Here is a 17,055-nt window from a genome sequence, read left to right on the forward strand (position 1 = left end):
TCGAATTACAGAGCAGGGCGGGCTGGGGGACAGCCGGCACTGCCCACTGGCCCAGGAAGAGAGCACCTGGCAGCAGGTAGGCCTGGCAGTGAGGGGCCCAGGGTCGGGGGTGGGGTTGGGGTCTGCTCCGAGTCTGGGGTGTCCCGCGGGGAGGCAGCGAGTGGACACGCGGTGGGAGAGGAAGGGCAGGCGCCCCCCGGCGACCGATGGGGAGAAGGTGGCAGATCCTGTACGGGTGGAGGCTCCGTGGGCCAGGGTGGGAGCACCTGGGGGCCAGGCCCGGCACCCCCTACCCCCACTCCCGTGGGCGGCGCCCCTCCCCACTTCCTGCATTTCGGGCGGAGTGACCTCAGGGTCCCGCCTGCCACAGGTCCCTCAGGAGGAGGAAGTGACCTCCGGGCTCCAGAAGAGGGGGGCCCCCTCGGGAGAGGAGGAGCCCAGGAAAGGAGAGGGCATCTGGAGAAGGAAGGGAGCACCTGGCAGTGAGGAGGGCCCAGGCGAGAGAAGGGGAGGCCAGGGGAGCCAGGGGGCACTGGGGAAGGGAAGGGGTGCTGCAGGGAGGTTGGGGAGAGGGGCCTCTGGGACAGTGTAGGGAGCGCTGGGGGCCGGGAAGGCAGAGGAAGGGGGCTGGGGAGGGGGGATACCTGGGGGAAGGAGTGCCCAGTGGGGACAGAGGGGGGCCCAGGAAAGGAGGAAGCATGGGGGAAGGGGGAGGGGAATTTGTCAGAGAAGGAACTGGGTGTCTGGGAGAGAAGGGGGTCCTGGGCTGCAGGGGGTGAGCCCCCAGGAAGAGGAAGGGGCTTCCAGAAGGAGGGGGGAGGGGCTCTAGGTGGGAGGGCTTGGCAGTTTAGAGGGGGCCCTCTGGGAAGGGAAGCCCTCCCCGCCCCCTGCCCCCCTCCACCCCAAGGGAGAAGGAGACTGCCTAGGGGAGAGAGAGGTGCTCCGGGATCCCTGTGAGAATCCCTCTCCAGCCCCCAGAACCCAGCTTACGTGGGGGTGAGGGACTCAGGCCCCCAGAGCCCACAAGGTAAGCTGGACCTGGATTCGAGGCACCCTTCCCGCCTGCTGCAGGTGATGCTGACCCTGCCCAGTCCCGGCCTTCTGGTCTCCAGTTTGACTCTCCTGTCCCCCACGGGTCACTGGTGACCACAGTGCGGTGGCCAGCCAGGCTTCCTGTCACTCTGTCACATGACTGCAGCCCATAGTTTATACCTCTGGCCACTACCCACCTGTGCCCTGCCTGCTGTCCCTGGACAATGCTTCTGTCCATCACCACTGAATGTCACTGTGCCTGTCCCCCGATGTCATCACCTTTACACGATCACCATGGCTGCCCATCACCCGCATCACTGTCACACAGCGTGGCAGGTACTGCAACAGCAGTTCTGGGCTCAGAGCCATGGTGGCCCCGCCGTCCCTCCACCCTCCCTGGGTAGGTATGGATAGTTGCCACTGAGTACCTGCGGGCTATGGGGCAGCTGGGAGCTGGCAGGAAGTGAGAGGACAGGCCCCTGCCCCCGGAGGCCTCTGCTCCAGCAGGGAGCCCCCGCAGGGTCCTGCTCTACCCGGCCTGCTCCAGGCAGCTCCCTGCCATGCTCACCACTCCAAGCTTCCAGAGGCCACCGTGACCCTCTTTGAGACGGCCTGGAATTCCATAGGGACCTCCGAGCTCCCCGGGGCCTGAGCCCGCCCTCAGGGGCTCTGGACAAAGGTGCAAGGCACGCAGGTGACTCTTCGTAAGTCACAGTAAGCCCCTGATTCTACAAGTCCCTAACTCTCCCCCTACCTCCTCTGCCCCAGTCATGCAGGGTCAGCGGAGCCTCAGGGGTTCCTACCACTGCTAAGACGGGGCTGGACTGGGGTGGGGAGCGGAGAGGAACCGACACCATAGGTCTCTAGGAAAGAGAAATTCTGAGAGTGGTGATTCTGAATCTGGAGCCCCACAGCAGCAAGAAGCAAACTCTGCAGCTGGCGGGATTTAGGTTAGATGAAGAAAGAACTTCCACAGATGAAGGAATGACCAGACCTCCCACAGAGGTTTCCGAAGCACTGCTATGGGGAAGCCTGGGGGGAGTCAAGAGTTGTCTGCTGATGTAATGAGATCGAGAGCCCCTTCCTCCCCAGATACCTCTCAGTCCATGCTGCTCTCCCAGGTACACCCAGAACCACAGTACTGAGTGAAGGGGGAGCCAAGTCACTGTTTGCAGAGCCTGTGTCTGTTCACAGGTCTGTTTGTATTGAGTTCAGCTCTGTTTCAGAATTTAAGAGCGCCTCTGCTGGATTTACCAGGCCTCTCAGGTTAGCTAAGCCTGTTGCTTGCTACAGACTCCATCACAGTCTCCAGAGACGATCCTTGTGTGCAGAGTCTGTCCTGAGTTTGCAGAAACTTCTTTTTGTCTGTTTCTTTCCTGAGCCTAGGTCTAGAGGCTCTTTTCAGGGTCTTTTTTCAGAATGTGTCTTTTTTTTCTTCTTAAGATTGTATTTATTTGAGAGAAGGGGGAGAGGCACAAGCAGACTCCCTGCTGAGCAGGGGCACCTGACGTGGGGCTCCATCCCAGGACCCTGAGATCATGACCTGAGCCAAAGGCAGACACTTAACCGACTGAGTCTCCCAGTACCTGTATATTTTTTTTGCCCTTTTATTTTTTTTATTTATTTTTATTTTTTTTAATAAATTAATTTTTATTGGTTGTACCTGTATTTTTAAACAGTATGTCCCGACTCCGCTATGTATAAGATTGACTTTTATGGCAGAAGCTGCCCTGCACGTAGAACGTATCCCTGTCTACGGAGCTTGTCTGGTGTCCTTGTCTGGGATACCTCTTTCTGCCGGAAGACACTGCTCCTGTTTGCAAAGCTTTGTTTACAGTACCTGTCCCTATCAGCAGACCCTATTTCCTCTGCAGTAAGTGTCTCTGTCCATAGACTATGCCCCTGTTTGCAGAGTCTTTTCCTATTTCAGAGTCTGATTCTGTCTGCAGGATCTGAGCCCTATTTGTACAATCTATGACATCTTTTTAGGGCTTTTAACTGCTTGCACATCCTATTTGAATTTCCCTGAATGGAAACGATATCTGCCTGCAGGATCTAGTCCTGTGAAGAGTTATCACTGTCAGAGGACGCTGTGTCTGTCTGGGAGCAGCTATGTCTCTCTGCATAGCACATCCCTGTTTGCAGAGCCTCTGCCTGCCCACACACTCCGTTCTTAATTCTACGTATAACTGTTAGCAGAACCTTCCCCTATTTACAGAGTATCCTTTTCCAGAATTCATCTTTCTCTATCAACTCTGTCCCTATTTGCAGAACCTGGGCTCTCTATAGACCCAGTCCTGTTTCAAGATCCAGGACCCGTGGGCTTGAACACAAAGCTGATTTCCCTGCCAGCTCATTTCAGCAAACCCTGCCTGCTCTGAAGAGGCTGTCATTGTTTCAGAACCTGTCTGTTTGCAGGGCATGTGTGGGCTTACAAAGTGCAAAGTCTCTGACTGTAGAGCCTCTGTCTGCAGAGCCTCTGTCTTTTTTTTCAGAGTTTGGGTCTCTTGGCAGAATTGATGGGTGTTTGCCCAGCTTTTCCCATCTCTTTGTATGTAGGATTTGAGTCTGTTTTCCAAGGCTGTTCCTGGATGCAGCGTCTGACCATGCCTAGAAACTTTGCTTGCTTAAAGAACCTGCCTCGTCTGTTTGCAGAGCCTATCCTTTCTATGTACCTGTCCATATCTACAGTCTGTCCCTTATGCAAAGAGTCCCTATCTTAAGGGTTTGTCCTCACCCAAATTTACAGAGCCTTTCCCAGTCTGTGTAGCTCCTCCATATCTGCCAAGTCTGTGGCTGTTTGAGTCTTTTTTGTGTTTATGGCCTTTGCTTGTTTCCCTGGCCTGTCTGAATTTCCCTGGATAGAGTCTGTGTCTCTTTTTGCAGGCTGTCCCGATACACACAGATGGTCCTTGACCACAGAACTCATTTTTGTCAGGAGAACCTGTGACTGTTGCAGCTCTTTCTTCAGTCTGAGGAAGCCGTCCCTGTTTGCAGAGCCTTGCTTATATGTAGAGCCTTTCTCTATCCACAGAATCTATCACTCTCTGCCTGTGTGTTCCCTCTTTGCATAGCCTGTCCCCTAACTGGAAGACCTAGGCTTGTTTGCAGCTTTGAATCCCATAGACAAAATCTACAGGATTTAGTCTCATTTCAAGAGCCTGTTTGCTGAGCCTACCCCTGGCTGCAGAATCTGTTTTTACTAGCAGAACTCTTGCCTGTCTGCACAACCTGTCATTGTTCCCCATGGCTGTCCCTAGCTGCAGATCTTGTCTGTCTACATACCTGTTTCTAACTCCCTGTTTGCAGAGGTCCCTGTGTTCAAAACTCATCCCTGCCCACAGAGCTTGGCCCTCTTTCAAGAGCATAACCACAGACAACAAACCAGGTCCCTGCTTGCAAAGCCTCTGTGCCAGTGTCTGCAGTACCTGTCCTGGTTTGCTGGCATTTGGGTATTTATAGAGCCCTTCTGATGAAAGGCGTGTTCTATGATGTTGGTGCTTTGGAGAGCTGCAGGTGGGGAGAGTTCCTGCTTGGAGCACAGAGCACAGACAGCCAGGGCCTGAGAATGAGAACTCCAGCTTTTGTCATTTCCTCCCTCATTCCCGCCTGGCCTAGGATGGACATCAACAAAGGCCTCCCAGCCATTGCGAGCCACAGGGACCTCCACGTATGGATCATTGAGGTGAGGGGCACCACCAGACAGCAGAGATGGTGACACAGCAGTCTCTGAGACTAGGGCTCCCCCCACCACCTGCCAACTCAGAGCTCCCTCCTCCACCCCACCCCAGAGGGTCATGGCTGAGTTGTCCTGCCGAGTTGTCAATAGGTGTCTCATTCTCCCAGAACCAGAGGATGGTGCCAGTACCTGAAAGGGCTTATGGGAACTTCTTTGAGGAACACTGCTACATCGTCCTCCATGTGAGCATTTGGGGAGTCTGTCTGAGGGGTGGCTTGGCCCGGCTGGGGAGTCTGATCATGCAGATGAGGCTCTGCATCGGGAAGAGGCAGGCTGGCTGCCCTAGAGTCCATCCCATGAGGGGGCTGCCGCCTTTGAGGCTTCTTCGGCCTTCCCTCCCCATTCTGAACCTCCTATGGGTGGAGGCACCTGCCCAGTCCCTTGAAGGCGGTCAGAGCATCCAGGATCTGGGTCCACTCCACCCCTGGGTCTTCTGCAAGCCATCCCGCACTCCCCACCCCCCCTCCCCCCCACAAACACCTGTGCTTTAGGTTCCCCGGAGCCTGAAGGCCACTCAGGGGGCATCCAGCGACCTGCACTACTGGGTGGGGAAGGAGGCGGGCGCGGAGGCGCAGGGCTCGGCGGGCGCCTTCGTGCAGCACCTGCTGGAGGCGCTGGGCGGGGCCGCCGTGCAGCACCGGGAGGCGCAGGGCCACGAGTCCGACTGTTTCCGCAGCTACTTCCGTCCGGGCGTCCTGTAAGTGCTGGGCCTGGGCGGGTGGCTGGGAGGCCTGGCGGATTCCCTGCCCCCTGCCTGGGGGTCGGGCTGGGGGAGACGCCTTTCCTGAGTTACAAACGGGTCTCATAGTGACCCTTTTAGAGTGTGAATGTGGGACGCCTGGAGGCGCAGCGGTTGAGCGTCTGCCGTGGGCCCAGGGTGTGATCCCGGGTTCCCGGGTCGAGTCCCGCCTCGGGCTCCCCGCAGGCAGCCTGCTTCTCCTCCGCCTGTGTCGCTGCCTCTCTCTCTGGGTCTCATGAATAAATAAATACAATCTTTAAAAAAAAATAGTGTATGAATTCAGTGACTTCTCATATAGTCACAGACTTGTGCAACCATCACCCCAAAAAGAAGCCCCATACCCTTCACAACACTCCCTGTCTCCCCCCACCCAACACTTTCGTCCCTCACTCTGTATAGACTTGCCTATTCTGGACATTTTTATAAATGGAATTATACAACACGTGATGTGGGAACCCGTTTTGTGTATGCATTAATCACTTCCAGAATATTTGAATTGCTAACCCTTAGGGGCTGTTATGGATAATGCTGTTATGAATATTTGTATACATGTTTTGGATTGGTTTCTTTCCAGTTTTATTGATATCATTGACATACATCACTGTATAGTTTGAGGTATACAGCATGATGGTTTGACTTACAAGTATTTTTTTTAATTTTTAAAAGATTTTATTTATTCATGAGACACACAGAGAGAGAGGCAGAGACACAGGCAGAGGGAGAAGCAGGCTCCCCGAAAGGAGCCTGATGTGGGACTTGATCCCCAGACTCCGGGATCACACACCCTGGGCCAAAGGCAGATGCTCAACTGCTGAGCCACCCAGGCGTCCCTTGACTTACAGCTATTATGACGTGATCACCACCCTAAGTTTAGTTAACATCCATCTTGTCTACAAGCTTTGTGTGGACAGGGTTTTCACTTCTCTCGGGGATATACCCAGGAGTGGATACCAATGTTGTTTTGAGTTTGCCTCTATGTTACTGTGCCTAGTAAAAATATGTCTTTGGCTGTAAATTGCTTCAAATCTGTATTAAATTAATAGTTGCAATAGATTAGGTTAAACCATAGGAAAATGCCAATATTTGATCATTTCTGTTTTGTATAGTTAAGCCTCACACATGCATATGGTATACAGATGGACGTGTTTATATGAGCACAGGCAGAAAACACACCAGTCCTATGGGATGGGCCGGTAGGTGGGCACACCAACATGCAAATGTGTCCATGGGCACACATGTATGCTGTTGCCCAAATTCCACTCACTCGGGTCTATCCTTCCATGGACAGATACCCGTATGCCCCCACTTGTACACAGATATATGTGTACACATGTGCTCACAACTGTGCTCACTCCTGCACGTAGCAACATGCAGTCTTACAGGACACCCCATTCCCTCCTCAGCTACAGGAAAGGTGGCCTGGCCTCTGCCCTCAAGCATGTGGAGACCAACATGTACAACATCCAGCGACTGCTGCACATCCAAGGGAGGAAGCACGTATCAGCCACTGAGGTGAGGGCTGCTGGGATGCCACTTCATCCTTGGGCTCAGGTCAGGATGTGCGATGTGCGTAGGGCAGTATAGGGAAGTGTGGAGGGTGGAGGCAGGGCAGGGGGAGGAGACCATGGGCTGTCAGCCTTCCCAGATGACCTCTCTTAAATGAGGAGAGGAGAGCAGAGGCAGAGCCAAGCTTCTAGCTTCACCTTACCATGGCTCCTCTGACCCTGTTTTCTCATCCATCCCATGGCATATGAAGAACCTGGGGAGGTAAGGCAGAGAATGGTGCACCTGGATGGTCCCTGTAAGCAGTACAATGGGAAGTAGCATGATGTGGGGTGGGGAGTGCACAGCCCCATGCTCTTCATACACACCATCCTTACCACCCACAGGCACACACAGCGTCTCCCACTGGTCCCCCCCCCCCAAGCCCACCCTAGTCTGTAGAGTGCCCATTACTTCCATCTGTCAGGCAAGTAATGGGATCTTTTTGGAACAAGACACATTGCTGCCATTTGGGAGGGATTTGGTATCGTGAACATTCAGATGTGTGATGTCTGTGATGTCAGTGGTGACACCTGACTTGTGCACGTTACTGTCTATATGGTATACGGCAGCCCTGTGACACCCCCACACAGGCTCACTCACTGTCCCCACAGATTCAGTGACCCTATCTCCCTGGACCTGCAGGGAAAACACACAGTGCAGGGTTTTGCCTGCATAGTATCATTAGAGTCCCTCCTTTTACTCCCCAGAGTGTCTCTGTTTGGATGAGAACTATCCTCATCCACAGGTAGCACACTGCCCCCACTCAGGCATATATACATTGTCACCCATGAGCTCACACACTTGTTCACATTTGATGTGTCCCTGTAGATATACGCATGCACATGTGCACACATATCTACACATGTGGATAAATGGATATGCACACCCCAGTTGTATACACATGTACAACTACATTTGTGCAGCTACCAACATGCATTAAGTGTCATAATCACATACACCCTGTGAAATGCAGCATTACCTAAAGTCACACGTGCCTAGAGATGCACACAGCTACGCCCACAGAGTGACCTTCAAGGTCTCACATGGTCACACAGAGGCATGCCTGTGCTCCACAATACTGGTCACACATATACGCAGTTGCTCACAGCTTCGTGCACACAAGTGGACTCTGCTCATGTGGGTGGAAATAGGCTGTGGTACCCCTCCGCCTCGGTGCTGGTGGTATGACACCCTGTTTCCTGGGCCATCCCTCCTGGCTCTGGCAGGTGGAGCTCTCTTGGAACAGCTTTAATAAGAGTGACATCTTCCTGCTGGACCTGGGCAAGATGATGATCCAGTGGAATGGGCCCGAGACCAGCATTTCTGAGAAGGCGCGGGTCAGTGTCTACCCTGAGAGGTAAGGGATGCAGGGCTCAGGGAGAAGGGTGATCCTCCAGATGCCCATGCTCCAGCCACCCCAAGAGGTGGGCTTGGTTCTCCACTACAATATGAGAAGCTCCTACTTTGTGCCAGCTGAGTCCAGACCCTGCACTGGTGGTATCCTTGAATGCCAGGATACGGTAACACCTCCCCGACTCCAGCTTCTGGGAGCTGAGTTGTGACAGGAGGGATCTAGGACTATCTGAGCAGTAGGGGGGTGAGGAGCCTGCTGGGAGAGCCCTGATGGCCAGGTCCTGTCCTACAGGGACTGGCCCTGACCTGCAGCCTCCAGGACAGGGAGCGTGGTGGTCGCGCACAGATTGGTGTGATTGATGACGAGGTCAAAGCCACTGACCTCATGAGGATCATGGAAGCTGTGCTGGGCTGCAGAGTGGGCAACCTGCCTGCCTCCGTGCCCAACAAGAGTATTAACCAGCTGCAGAAGGCCAGTGTCCGCCTCTACCAGTGAGAAGACCCTGGGAATGGGCAGGGTGGGTGGAATAGCCTGGGTCTGCATGCATGTCTATCATTATTTCAATAACAATGTCTCTAGAAAGCTCTCCAGGAAAGGCCCATGCTTTCTGGACCAAGCCACGTGGGGCTTTGGGCCCAGTCTGTAGTCTTGCATGACTGCCCTTCTGAGAAACCCACTGTACAGATAGGGCAACTAAGGCACTGGAGGGTTACCTAAGGGAGCTACCCGAGGCTCCACAGCAAGGCTGCAGTGAAGTCAAGACTTCAACTCAGGGCCCCAGACCCCATGCCTTCTGCCTCAGGGAGGTGGGGCGGGGAGGCTAAAGGAGGCTGGACTGGAGCAGGGCCCACGGGGGCTGGGCTGCCTTCATCTGGATGCCTGTCCCCAGTGTCTGTGAGAAGGAGGAGGACTCGGTGATCCAGGAGTTGGCCACCTGCCCACTAACCCAAGACCTGCTGCGAGAAGAGGTGAGTCGGCCTGCCCCCAGCCACCTCATCCATCCCCACCCACCCACAACCCCAACCCAGCCTGCACCACCTCCTGACCTGTCCCTCTCTTGCTCCCAGGACTACTACATCCTGGATCAGGGCGGTTCCAAGATCTATGTGTGGCAGGGACGCATGTCTGGCCTCCAAGAGAAAAAGGCCGCCTTCAGCCGGGCTCTGGTGAAGCTGTTGGGCCCTGGCTCAAGGGGGCTGCCTGGGGGTGGAAGGGGAGCTCTGCCCTGGGGTGTGAGGGAAGAAATGGCAGTACCATTCTAAGCTAGGAGCCATCCACGTTCCTGGGGTCTTTAAGGGGAGGTGCCCTTGGGCCAGGAGGAGGATACATCCTGCCCTGGGAGCCCTAAGAGACAAAGTCTGGAGCCTAGAGACAAAGCGCCCCCCTACCCCCGCCCCCATCTTAAGAGGGAGACACAGCTCTGCCCAGGGGTCTGAGGGGAAACATAGGGGCTTGCAGCCTGCCCTGGGACCCTTGATAGGAGTTGGAGCGGGTGACCAGTTAGCACCCCAAAATCATGTGAAAGGCCCCTTTGCAGGCCGAGAAGCCTGCTGCACTGGGCGCCCCCTCCTTTTCGAGGGAGACAGGGCTCTGCCTGAGGTTTGGGGGTGTTGTCATGGCCCGCCCTTCCCGAGGTGCAGACTGAGGGGACCCTGCCTGTTCTCAGGGACCTCAGAGAAGTAGGTAGCGGAGGAGCCAACTTCTTAAGCGGGTCATGAACTCGGTTAACGAATGCTGCTCCGGGCTGGGCTGAGCCGCAGGGCCCTGGGGGTGGAGCGGCGAGGGGGCCCCGGGCCGCACGCCTGACAGAGCCCCCGCCCCAGGCCTTCATCCAGGCCAAGGGCTACCCGACCTACACAAACGTGGAGGTGGTGAACGACGGCGCCGAGTCGGCCGCGTTCAAACAGCTCTTCCAGGCCTGGTCTACGAGGAAGCCGGAGAACGGGAACCTCCACGGGATGAGTGAGCCAGGGCAGGGGCCTGGGGGGCGGGGCCTGCGGGCGGGGCGGGGGGCGGGGCCGGCGCGGGGCGGGGCCTGCGGGGCGGGGCCGGCGCGGGGCGGGGCCTGCGGGGCGGGGCCGGCGCGGGGCGGGGCCGGCGGGGCGGGGCCGGCGCGGGGCGGGGCTTGGGCGGGGCGGGGCGGGGCACCACCCAGCGCCTCCGTGGGATGAGGGGGCGGGCGGAACGGGGCAGGCGCGGGGCGGCACCCAGCGCCTCGGCGGGATGAGAGCGGGCGGGGCGGCACCCAGAACCTCTGCCGGAGGGAGGAATGCGCGGGACGGGGCCCGAGTAGTGGGGATACGCGCGCTGCAGACGCGGGGCCGGGTCTGGGGGTTGGAGTGGGACGGACAAGGAGCGGCACCCAGGAAGCGCCTCAGGGTGGGGCGCGCCGCCAGAGGCCCTTCTGGAGTGATGGGCTGGGCGAGGTTAGCGGGGGTGAGGATGCCGGTGATACCCTACGCCCTCCCTTAGGTGAATTGATTCGGGGAAGGCTGGATGTGGGTAAGCTGCACAGTCAGCCTGAGCTAGCGGCCCAGCTCAGGATGGTGGACGACGCCTCTGGGCAGGTGGAGGTGAGGGGCATTAACTTAGCTGGGAGGAGATAGGCACACAGGGGTGGGCTTTGCCCTCAGGTGACCCACATGGCCACTAAAGTGCCCCACGTACACACAATTGCACATCACACAGGGACACCCAGGGGCATGTGTACTTGGATTCTGGTTGCTCTGGTCCAGGAGACATCTTCCCCAGAGAGAGCTGTCAGGCTCTGTGTGGGCACAGGATGCCCAGGCATTGTTTCCTGCCATTGTCAGGTGGGTGTTACACCCACTTTACAGGTGGGAAAAGCTGAAGCTTGGAAGGTCTCACTACCTGGGATTTGATGAGGATCTGCCTGGCTCCAGAGCCCAGGCTCTCTCCCCACAGGAACAGAAAATCACACTATTTAGTGTAAGGAAGTATTTTCCTTTAAACCTTTGAACAAACTTTGTCTTTTTAAGTGACACGTGAGAAAAGAGAATTTTTCCAAGAGCCCCAAAGCCTTGTGTCTGCCCAGCTTTCTCTGCCCTGGCCTGAACAGCAAGCAGCTGTGCCAGGACCTGCCCGCCCCTAACCTGCCTGTGGCCCAGCAGAGCCTTTGCCTGCACAGATGAGTCCTGCCCCTAGGCTGAGGAGAGCTCTCTGGTTGGGCACAAGCTGGGCGGGCTGGTTCAAATGAAGGAGCCACCTGTGCCCACTGTTCCCCTGTTCCCCAGGTATGGTGCATCCAGGACTTATGCAGACAACCCATGGACCCCAAGCATCACGGACAATTGTATGCGGGCAACTGCTACCTTGTCCTCTATACATACCAAAAGATGGGCCGCGTCCAGTATATTCTGTACCTGTGGCAGGTATGCTGGCCTGAGGGGGTGGTAGGCACCTTCAAGCCCCAGAGCTGAGGATCTGAGAGTGGGATCTAAGAGCTGCCCCAGGCCCTTACCACCCTCACCTGCAGGGCCACCAGGCCACCACAAGTGAGATCAAAGCCCTGAACTGTAACGCGGAGGAGCTGGACCTCATGTACCATGGAGCTCTGGTGCGGGTGCATGTTACCATGGGCAGTGAGCCCCCTCACTTCCTCGCCATCCTCCAGGGCCAGCTGGTGGTCTTCCAGGTAGGGCCCACCTTGGTGCTGTTCCCGCAGACTCCCCAGCTCCTTCCTGTGCCTGTAGCCCTTATGTAAGGGCTAGGTTTCTCTTCAGCCCCAACACCTAGTCTACCCCCCGCCCCGGTCTCCTGGTGCTGTCAGACACCCAGGAGCTCCAAGGGTGACCCCCGCCTGAGTTTCTTCACTTGCTCCCCAGAGTCAGCCACAAAGCAGAAGCACAGGTAAAGAAGTTGAATTGGAAGGGAGTGGGACCTTGCCTGGGGTCTCCATTTTCTGTCTTCAAGGTCTAGAGGAACCATAACCTGACTCCTTGGAGATGGGGGAGGGATTCATTTAGAAAGGGCCTGGTTCCCTATCCTAGGCTGACGAGGTCTTCACACTCCATACTCAGAAGGTCTCGAAGATAGTGGTGGCTTTAAGCAAGAGTCTGCTGGGCCCCAGGGCAGTTTGTCCATCACTGAGACAGGTAGGTGGCTCCCAGCCTCATCCTGAGGCCCAGCCCTCTTGTAGGGGCGCATGGGGCACAACAGGAAGGGGCTGCCAGCATCTGCCATGAGGCTCTTCCACGTGCAAGGCACTGACATCTACAACACCAAGACCATGGAGGTGCCGGCCCGTGCCTCAGCTCTCAACTCCAATGACGTCTTCTTGCTGGTCACAGCTAGCATCTGTTACCTCTGGTTTGGAAAGGTACCTCTTACACTGACCACTTGACTTATGCCTCAGGCAGGGATGGCTCTGCTCCACAGGGGAGGCAGACTTCATGTCCAGCCTCAGATAGGCCAGGAGCAGAGCAGGGGAAAGGCCATAGTGTTCCCTGTGGAGCCTGGTGTGGGGGGGAGGGAGTTGAGACTGGCAGGCAGGTCTGGGACTCTACTGGTCAGAGTCAGGCCAGGCCCAGGTTGCCTCCCCTCTTTCCTGCCTCGAGCAAGGAGCATGACCCTTACCGAGTCTCTTGGGAAAAAGAGGAGGCCTAGTCCAGTTTTCTCTGCTCTTCAAAATAAACCACAAATGATCCCCGAGCCTGGGGTCCCCAATCCCATTCTCTGGACCAGGAGAAGGTCCCAGTCCTGGGAATGGGGAAGGGGAGATTGCTTGCTCATGTGTGCCTTGCCATCAGCCTAGGCCTCCTGTGTCTCAGGCCCAGTCCCCAAGAGTCCCCTGGGGGTGGAGGTGAAGACCCCTCCCCATTCAGGGCCTCACCCAGCTTTGTCCGCCAGGGCTGCAGTGGTGACCAGCGTGAGATGGCGCGGACAGTGGTCGCTGCCATCTCTGGGGAGACCAAGGAAACGGTGCTGGAGGGTCAGGAGCCTCCCTGCTTCTGGGAGGCCCTGGGGGGCCGGGCTCCCTACCCCAGCAATAAGAGGTAACAAGGTTGGGAGAAGGGTGTTATCCTTACACAGAGGAGGAAACTGAGACCCACAGAGGGTGGGTGACTACCTTCAGCATCACACAGAAAGCTGGAGAGGCCACCCTAGAACTGAGGTCTCTTGGCTCCCCATTCCAGGGGGTCTCAGAAGAGTGGGCCCACCCTTCACTCTGCAGTCCTGGGTAACTGGGAAGATGCCAGGACCAGCAGAGTTGTGGCGCCCTCTTCTGGCCAAACATGCTCCCTACATTGGCCAGTCCTGGACCTTCCCAGTGGCAGAGGGCAAGAAGGCAAAGCCCCATTCTCACATTCCCCGCCACAGTCCCCAGGCGTCATGGTGCTGAGTGTGTGTGTGTGTGTGTGTGTGTGTGTGTGTGTGTGTAACATGACGTGTCAATAAACAGCATGCATGGAGTGTGTTAAAGGACAGGGTGTGGATCAGAAGGCAAGGCAGGGTGAGGCCTTCAAGGGAGGAGGCTGCTGAGTCAGAGCCACTGTGAGTGTCTGTGGGGCTGGGTTTGTGCACTGTACCCCCTGCAAGTCCCCTGAGCATCCAGCCAGGACCAGGGGTTCCTCCCTCCTGTGGTGGCCAGGGCCCCAGCTTAACACCCCTCCTCAAGGCTCCCTCCCCACCCTCCACGGCCCAGTCCCAATAAGACTGCCATCCTCTTCCCAGGTCCCATTCAGAGGGGAATTCCCAGGGCAGCATGTGTCACAGCTGGCTATGGCTAGACAGGTCACATAACATGCTTTCCCACCCCTTGCAGATGGGGACACTGGGGCCCAGAGAGGAGCCAGCCTCCTCTGGAGTAAATTATGGGATAGGTGGAGCTCAGAGGAGGGTCCAGGCCTCCCGCTCCAGAAGCCGTTTCCCATCCTGGGGGCAGGGGCCCTGTGCTCAGGGCTAGCTCAGTCCAGGCTGATGAGGGGCAGTTCTCTCTGCAGCCCTCACAGCCTGGCTGCCCACACTGGCCAGGCTTCCCGAGGATGTCTCCAGCTTCCAGCCACGACTGTTTGAGTGCTCCAGCCAGATGGGTCAGCTGGTCCTCACAGAAGTGGTGTTCTTTAGCCAAGAGGACCTGGACAAGTATGACATCATGTTACTGGACACTTGGCAGGAGGTGAGGCGGCCACCCCCACCACAGCTGGGGTTGAGTGTGCAGAACTGTGGGTTCCTAGCCATGTCAGGTCGCGGGTGAGCCTGTGTGATTGTGTGTGACACAGTAACACCGTGAGTGACGGTGCACTGCATGACCGCGGACACCTCTGTGTCACAGTGAAGCTGCAGGGGACTGGCTGCGTCTGGGGCTGCAGTGCAATTGTGAGCCGTCCTGTAGTTGTGTCTGTGTGCCTTACAGCAGTGTGATTCCAGGTGACTACGTGCCTGTGGCTACTGTGGCAGTGATAGTGGCTGCAAATTGAATGACTGACCATGTGAGTGTATGTGATTCCTTTGTGTGACTGTGTAGCGAGTGACTGTGTGTGTGTCTACGTCAGTGCCAGTGACACCATGTGAATGTGGTGATGAGGCTTGTGTGTTCCCATCTCAGGACAAAAGCAAAGCCCTTATGGCAGCCCACGTGACCTGGTGGCCTCGACTCTCTGCCCCCCTCCACTTGCTCTGGTATAGCCACGGTGGCCTCCTTGATGTCACCTTCTCAGTAAGGCTCTCCCTGATTCTAATGTAAAATTATAGTCACCCCCACCCTCCTTCAAGTCTTCTTTCCCTGCCTTATTTTTTTCCATCTAATATAGCACATATTTTACTTATTGTTTTTCTTCCCCAATAAAATGAAAACTCTATAAAGAGCAGGAAGGGATTTTTACCCGTTTTTTCATTGTTGAATCTCCAGTGCCTAGAACAGTGCCTGGCACACAATAGGTGCTCAATAAATACTTGTGGAGTGAATGTATACATGCATACCTGTGACCTTCCAGCACGTCTGTGGGTGTGTGTGTATGGCGGCCAGCCTGCTGGGTGGGCCTGGTTGGCTGGGATGTTTGGGGGCCATGAGACCATTTAATGGATAGGGGTGGGAAGGAAGTGGTCAGCTCTGGGCAGCCCCTGCACTCGCCCAAGGCCAGGCCCCCTCTGTGGCCCAGATCTTCCTGTGGCTTGGAGAAGCTGCCAGTGGGTGGAAGGAGGCAGTGACCTGGGGCCAGGAATACCTGAAGACCCACCCGGCAGGGAGGAGCCTTGCCACGCCAATCGTGGTGATCAAGCAGGGCCATGAGCCTCCTACCTTCACTGGATGGTTCTTCACTTGGGACCCCTACAAGTGGACTGTGAGTGAGGCCTCAACTCCCAGCCCCATCCTACTTCAGGGAGAGGGGCCCACCCTGAGCCAACTGGAAGGAAGTATTGCCCTGCCTGGGGACCTCTGGTGTGGGTAGAGCAGACCTGGTCTTGTCCGCAGGCCCCCTCCTGGGTCCTGGTGGTGCCCTCCATCCTGCCCCTGCCCTGATTCTTGCCCTCAGAACAACCAGTCCTATGAGGAGGTGGTGGATGGTGGCCTGGGAGCAAAACCTGCCATATTTGAGCTCACAGCAGTGAGTATTGGGTTCCCCAGGCTCCTGCTGGGTTCTAGGCTTGGTCAGCATGATCCAGAAGGGAAGAATGGGCAAGGCAGGAGCCAGGCCCTGGTGGGGGGCAGGGTTTGCAGTGGGGGAAGGGGGCCAGTGGGCTCAGTGTGGTCTCCCTCTGGGAACTTCTCCCCACATCTCCCCAGCCTGAATCCCCTCTCTGGGCAGGAACTCAACAACTTCCAGCTGTCTAGAGGGCCAAGCCATGGCAGGGCAGGCCCCTTGACCCCACGAACCCTCAAGGGCTCCCAGGATGGCTCAGGAAATGAGCTGCAGCTTGACTCCAAGGGAGGTGGCACCAGCACCAGCAGCTACCACAGCAGCCCCAAACCCACCATCAAGGGGAGCCTGTCCCGTGAGCAGCTAATGCACCAAGCTGCTGAGGACCTGCCAGAGGGCGTGGACCCAGCCCACAAGGAGGTGGGTGCCTGAGGCCCTGCCGCTCACTGCCCCAACACTGATGCATCATCTAAAACTGAGCTGGAGGCCCCTGGAGCACTGCCCACAGATGGTGGGCAATGGGCAGGCTACCTGGGAGATATGAGTTCCAGATGGGATAACAGGCAGAGAGATGTGGGAGAGGAGAGCCGTTAGCCCTGGGATAACACCACTGGGTGGATGGGCTAGGATTCTGGGATCAGTTGACAACTCTTCCCCTGTACCCTCTCCCCACCAGTTCTATCTCTCTGACTCTGACTTCCAAGATATCTTTGGGAAATCCAAGGAAGAATTCTATAGCATGGCCAAGTGGAGGCAGCAGCAGGAGAAAAAGCAACTTGGCTTTTTCTGATCCCAGGCCCTGCCCCTGCTGGTGCTACCCACATGGCCGGGACCTCCAAGGGTACCTTCTCAACACATACCTGAGCCCCGGGGAGACCCTGCTGGCACTCCCTAGTCAGAGACTCCCGGATCACCCCCTCCACCTCGGTCAATAAAAGCTGGTAGCCCTCACAAGGTGTGATGTGTGAACTTTCAAGTGTGGATCACTCTGTTGGGTTGGTCCACCTCTGGGAAGAAGGGGCCTCTGGGATTGATGGGGATGGTC

At 56.6% G+C, this 17,055-nt stretch overlaps 1 protein-coding gene across 10 annotated transcripts; it reads left to right on the forward strand.

The window, feature by feature from the left end:
* VILL (villin like) lies at positions 1-16,961 on the forward strand. Of its 10 annotated transcripts, none has more exons than XR_011995223.1 (21): positions 1-76; positions 4,651-4,717; positions 4,879-4,953; positions 5,263-5,468; positions 6,914-7,022; positions 8,282-8,392; positions 8,701-8,900; positions 9,299-9,377; positions 9,477-9,575; positions 10,233-10,371; positions 10,882-10,982; positions 11,664-11,801; positions 11,906-12,064; positions 12,569-12,748; positions 13,279-13,424; positions 14,404-14,548; positions 14,978-15,088; positions 15,531-15,713; positions 15,845-15,977; positions 16,179-16,430; positions 16,687-16,961. XR_011995223.1 is itself a non-coding variant. In XM_072726470.1 (21 exons), exons 2-21 carry the CDS (start codon positions 4,652-4,654, stop codon positions 16,798-16,800), a joined length of 2,685 nt encoding a protein of 894 aa, XP_072582571.1. In that variant the 5' UTR covers positions 1-76; position 4,651; the 3' UTR covers positions 16,801-16,961. The 10 variants fall into 10 exon arrangements, 8 of the variants coding, with proteins under 8 accessions (XP_072582571.1, XP_072582572.1, XP_072582573.1 ...); XR_011995224.1 differs by having other exon boundaries at positions 16,807-16,961; XM_072726470.1 differs by having other exon boundaries at positions 15,906-15,977.
* The last annotated feature ends 94 nt before the right edge of the window (positions 16,962-17,055 follow it).

The sequence above is a fragment of the Vulpes vulpes genome, chromosome 11, assembly GCF_048418805.1.
Source record: "Vulpes vulpes isolate BD-2025 chromosome 11, VulVul3, whole genome shotgun sequence".
In the NCBI taxonomy this organism is placed as follows: domain Eukaryota; kingdom Metazoa; phylum Chordata; class Mammalia; order Carnivora; family Canidae; genus Vulpes; species Vulpes vulpes.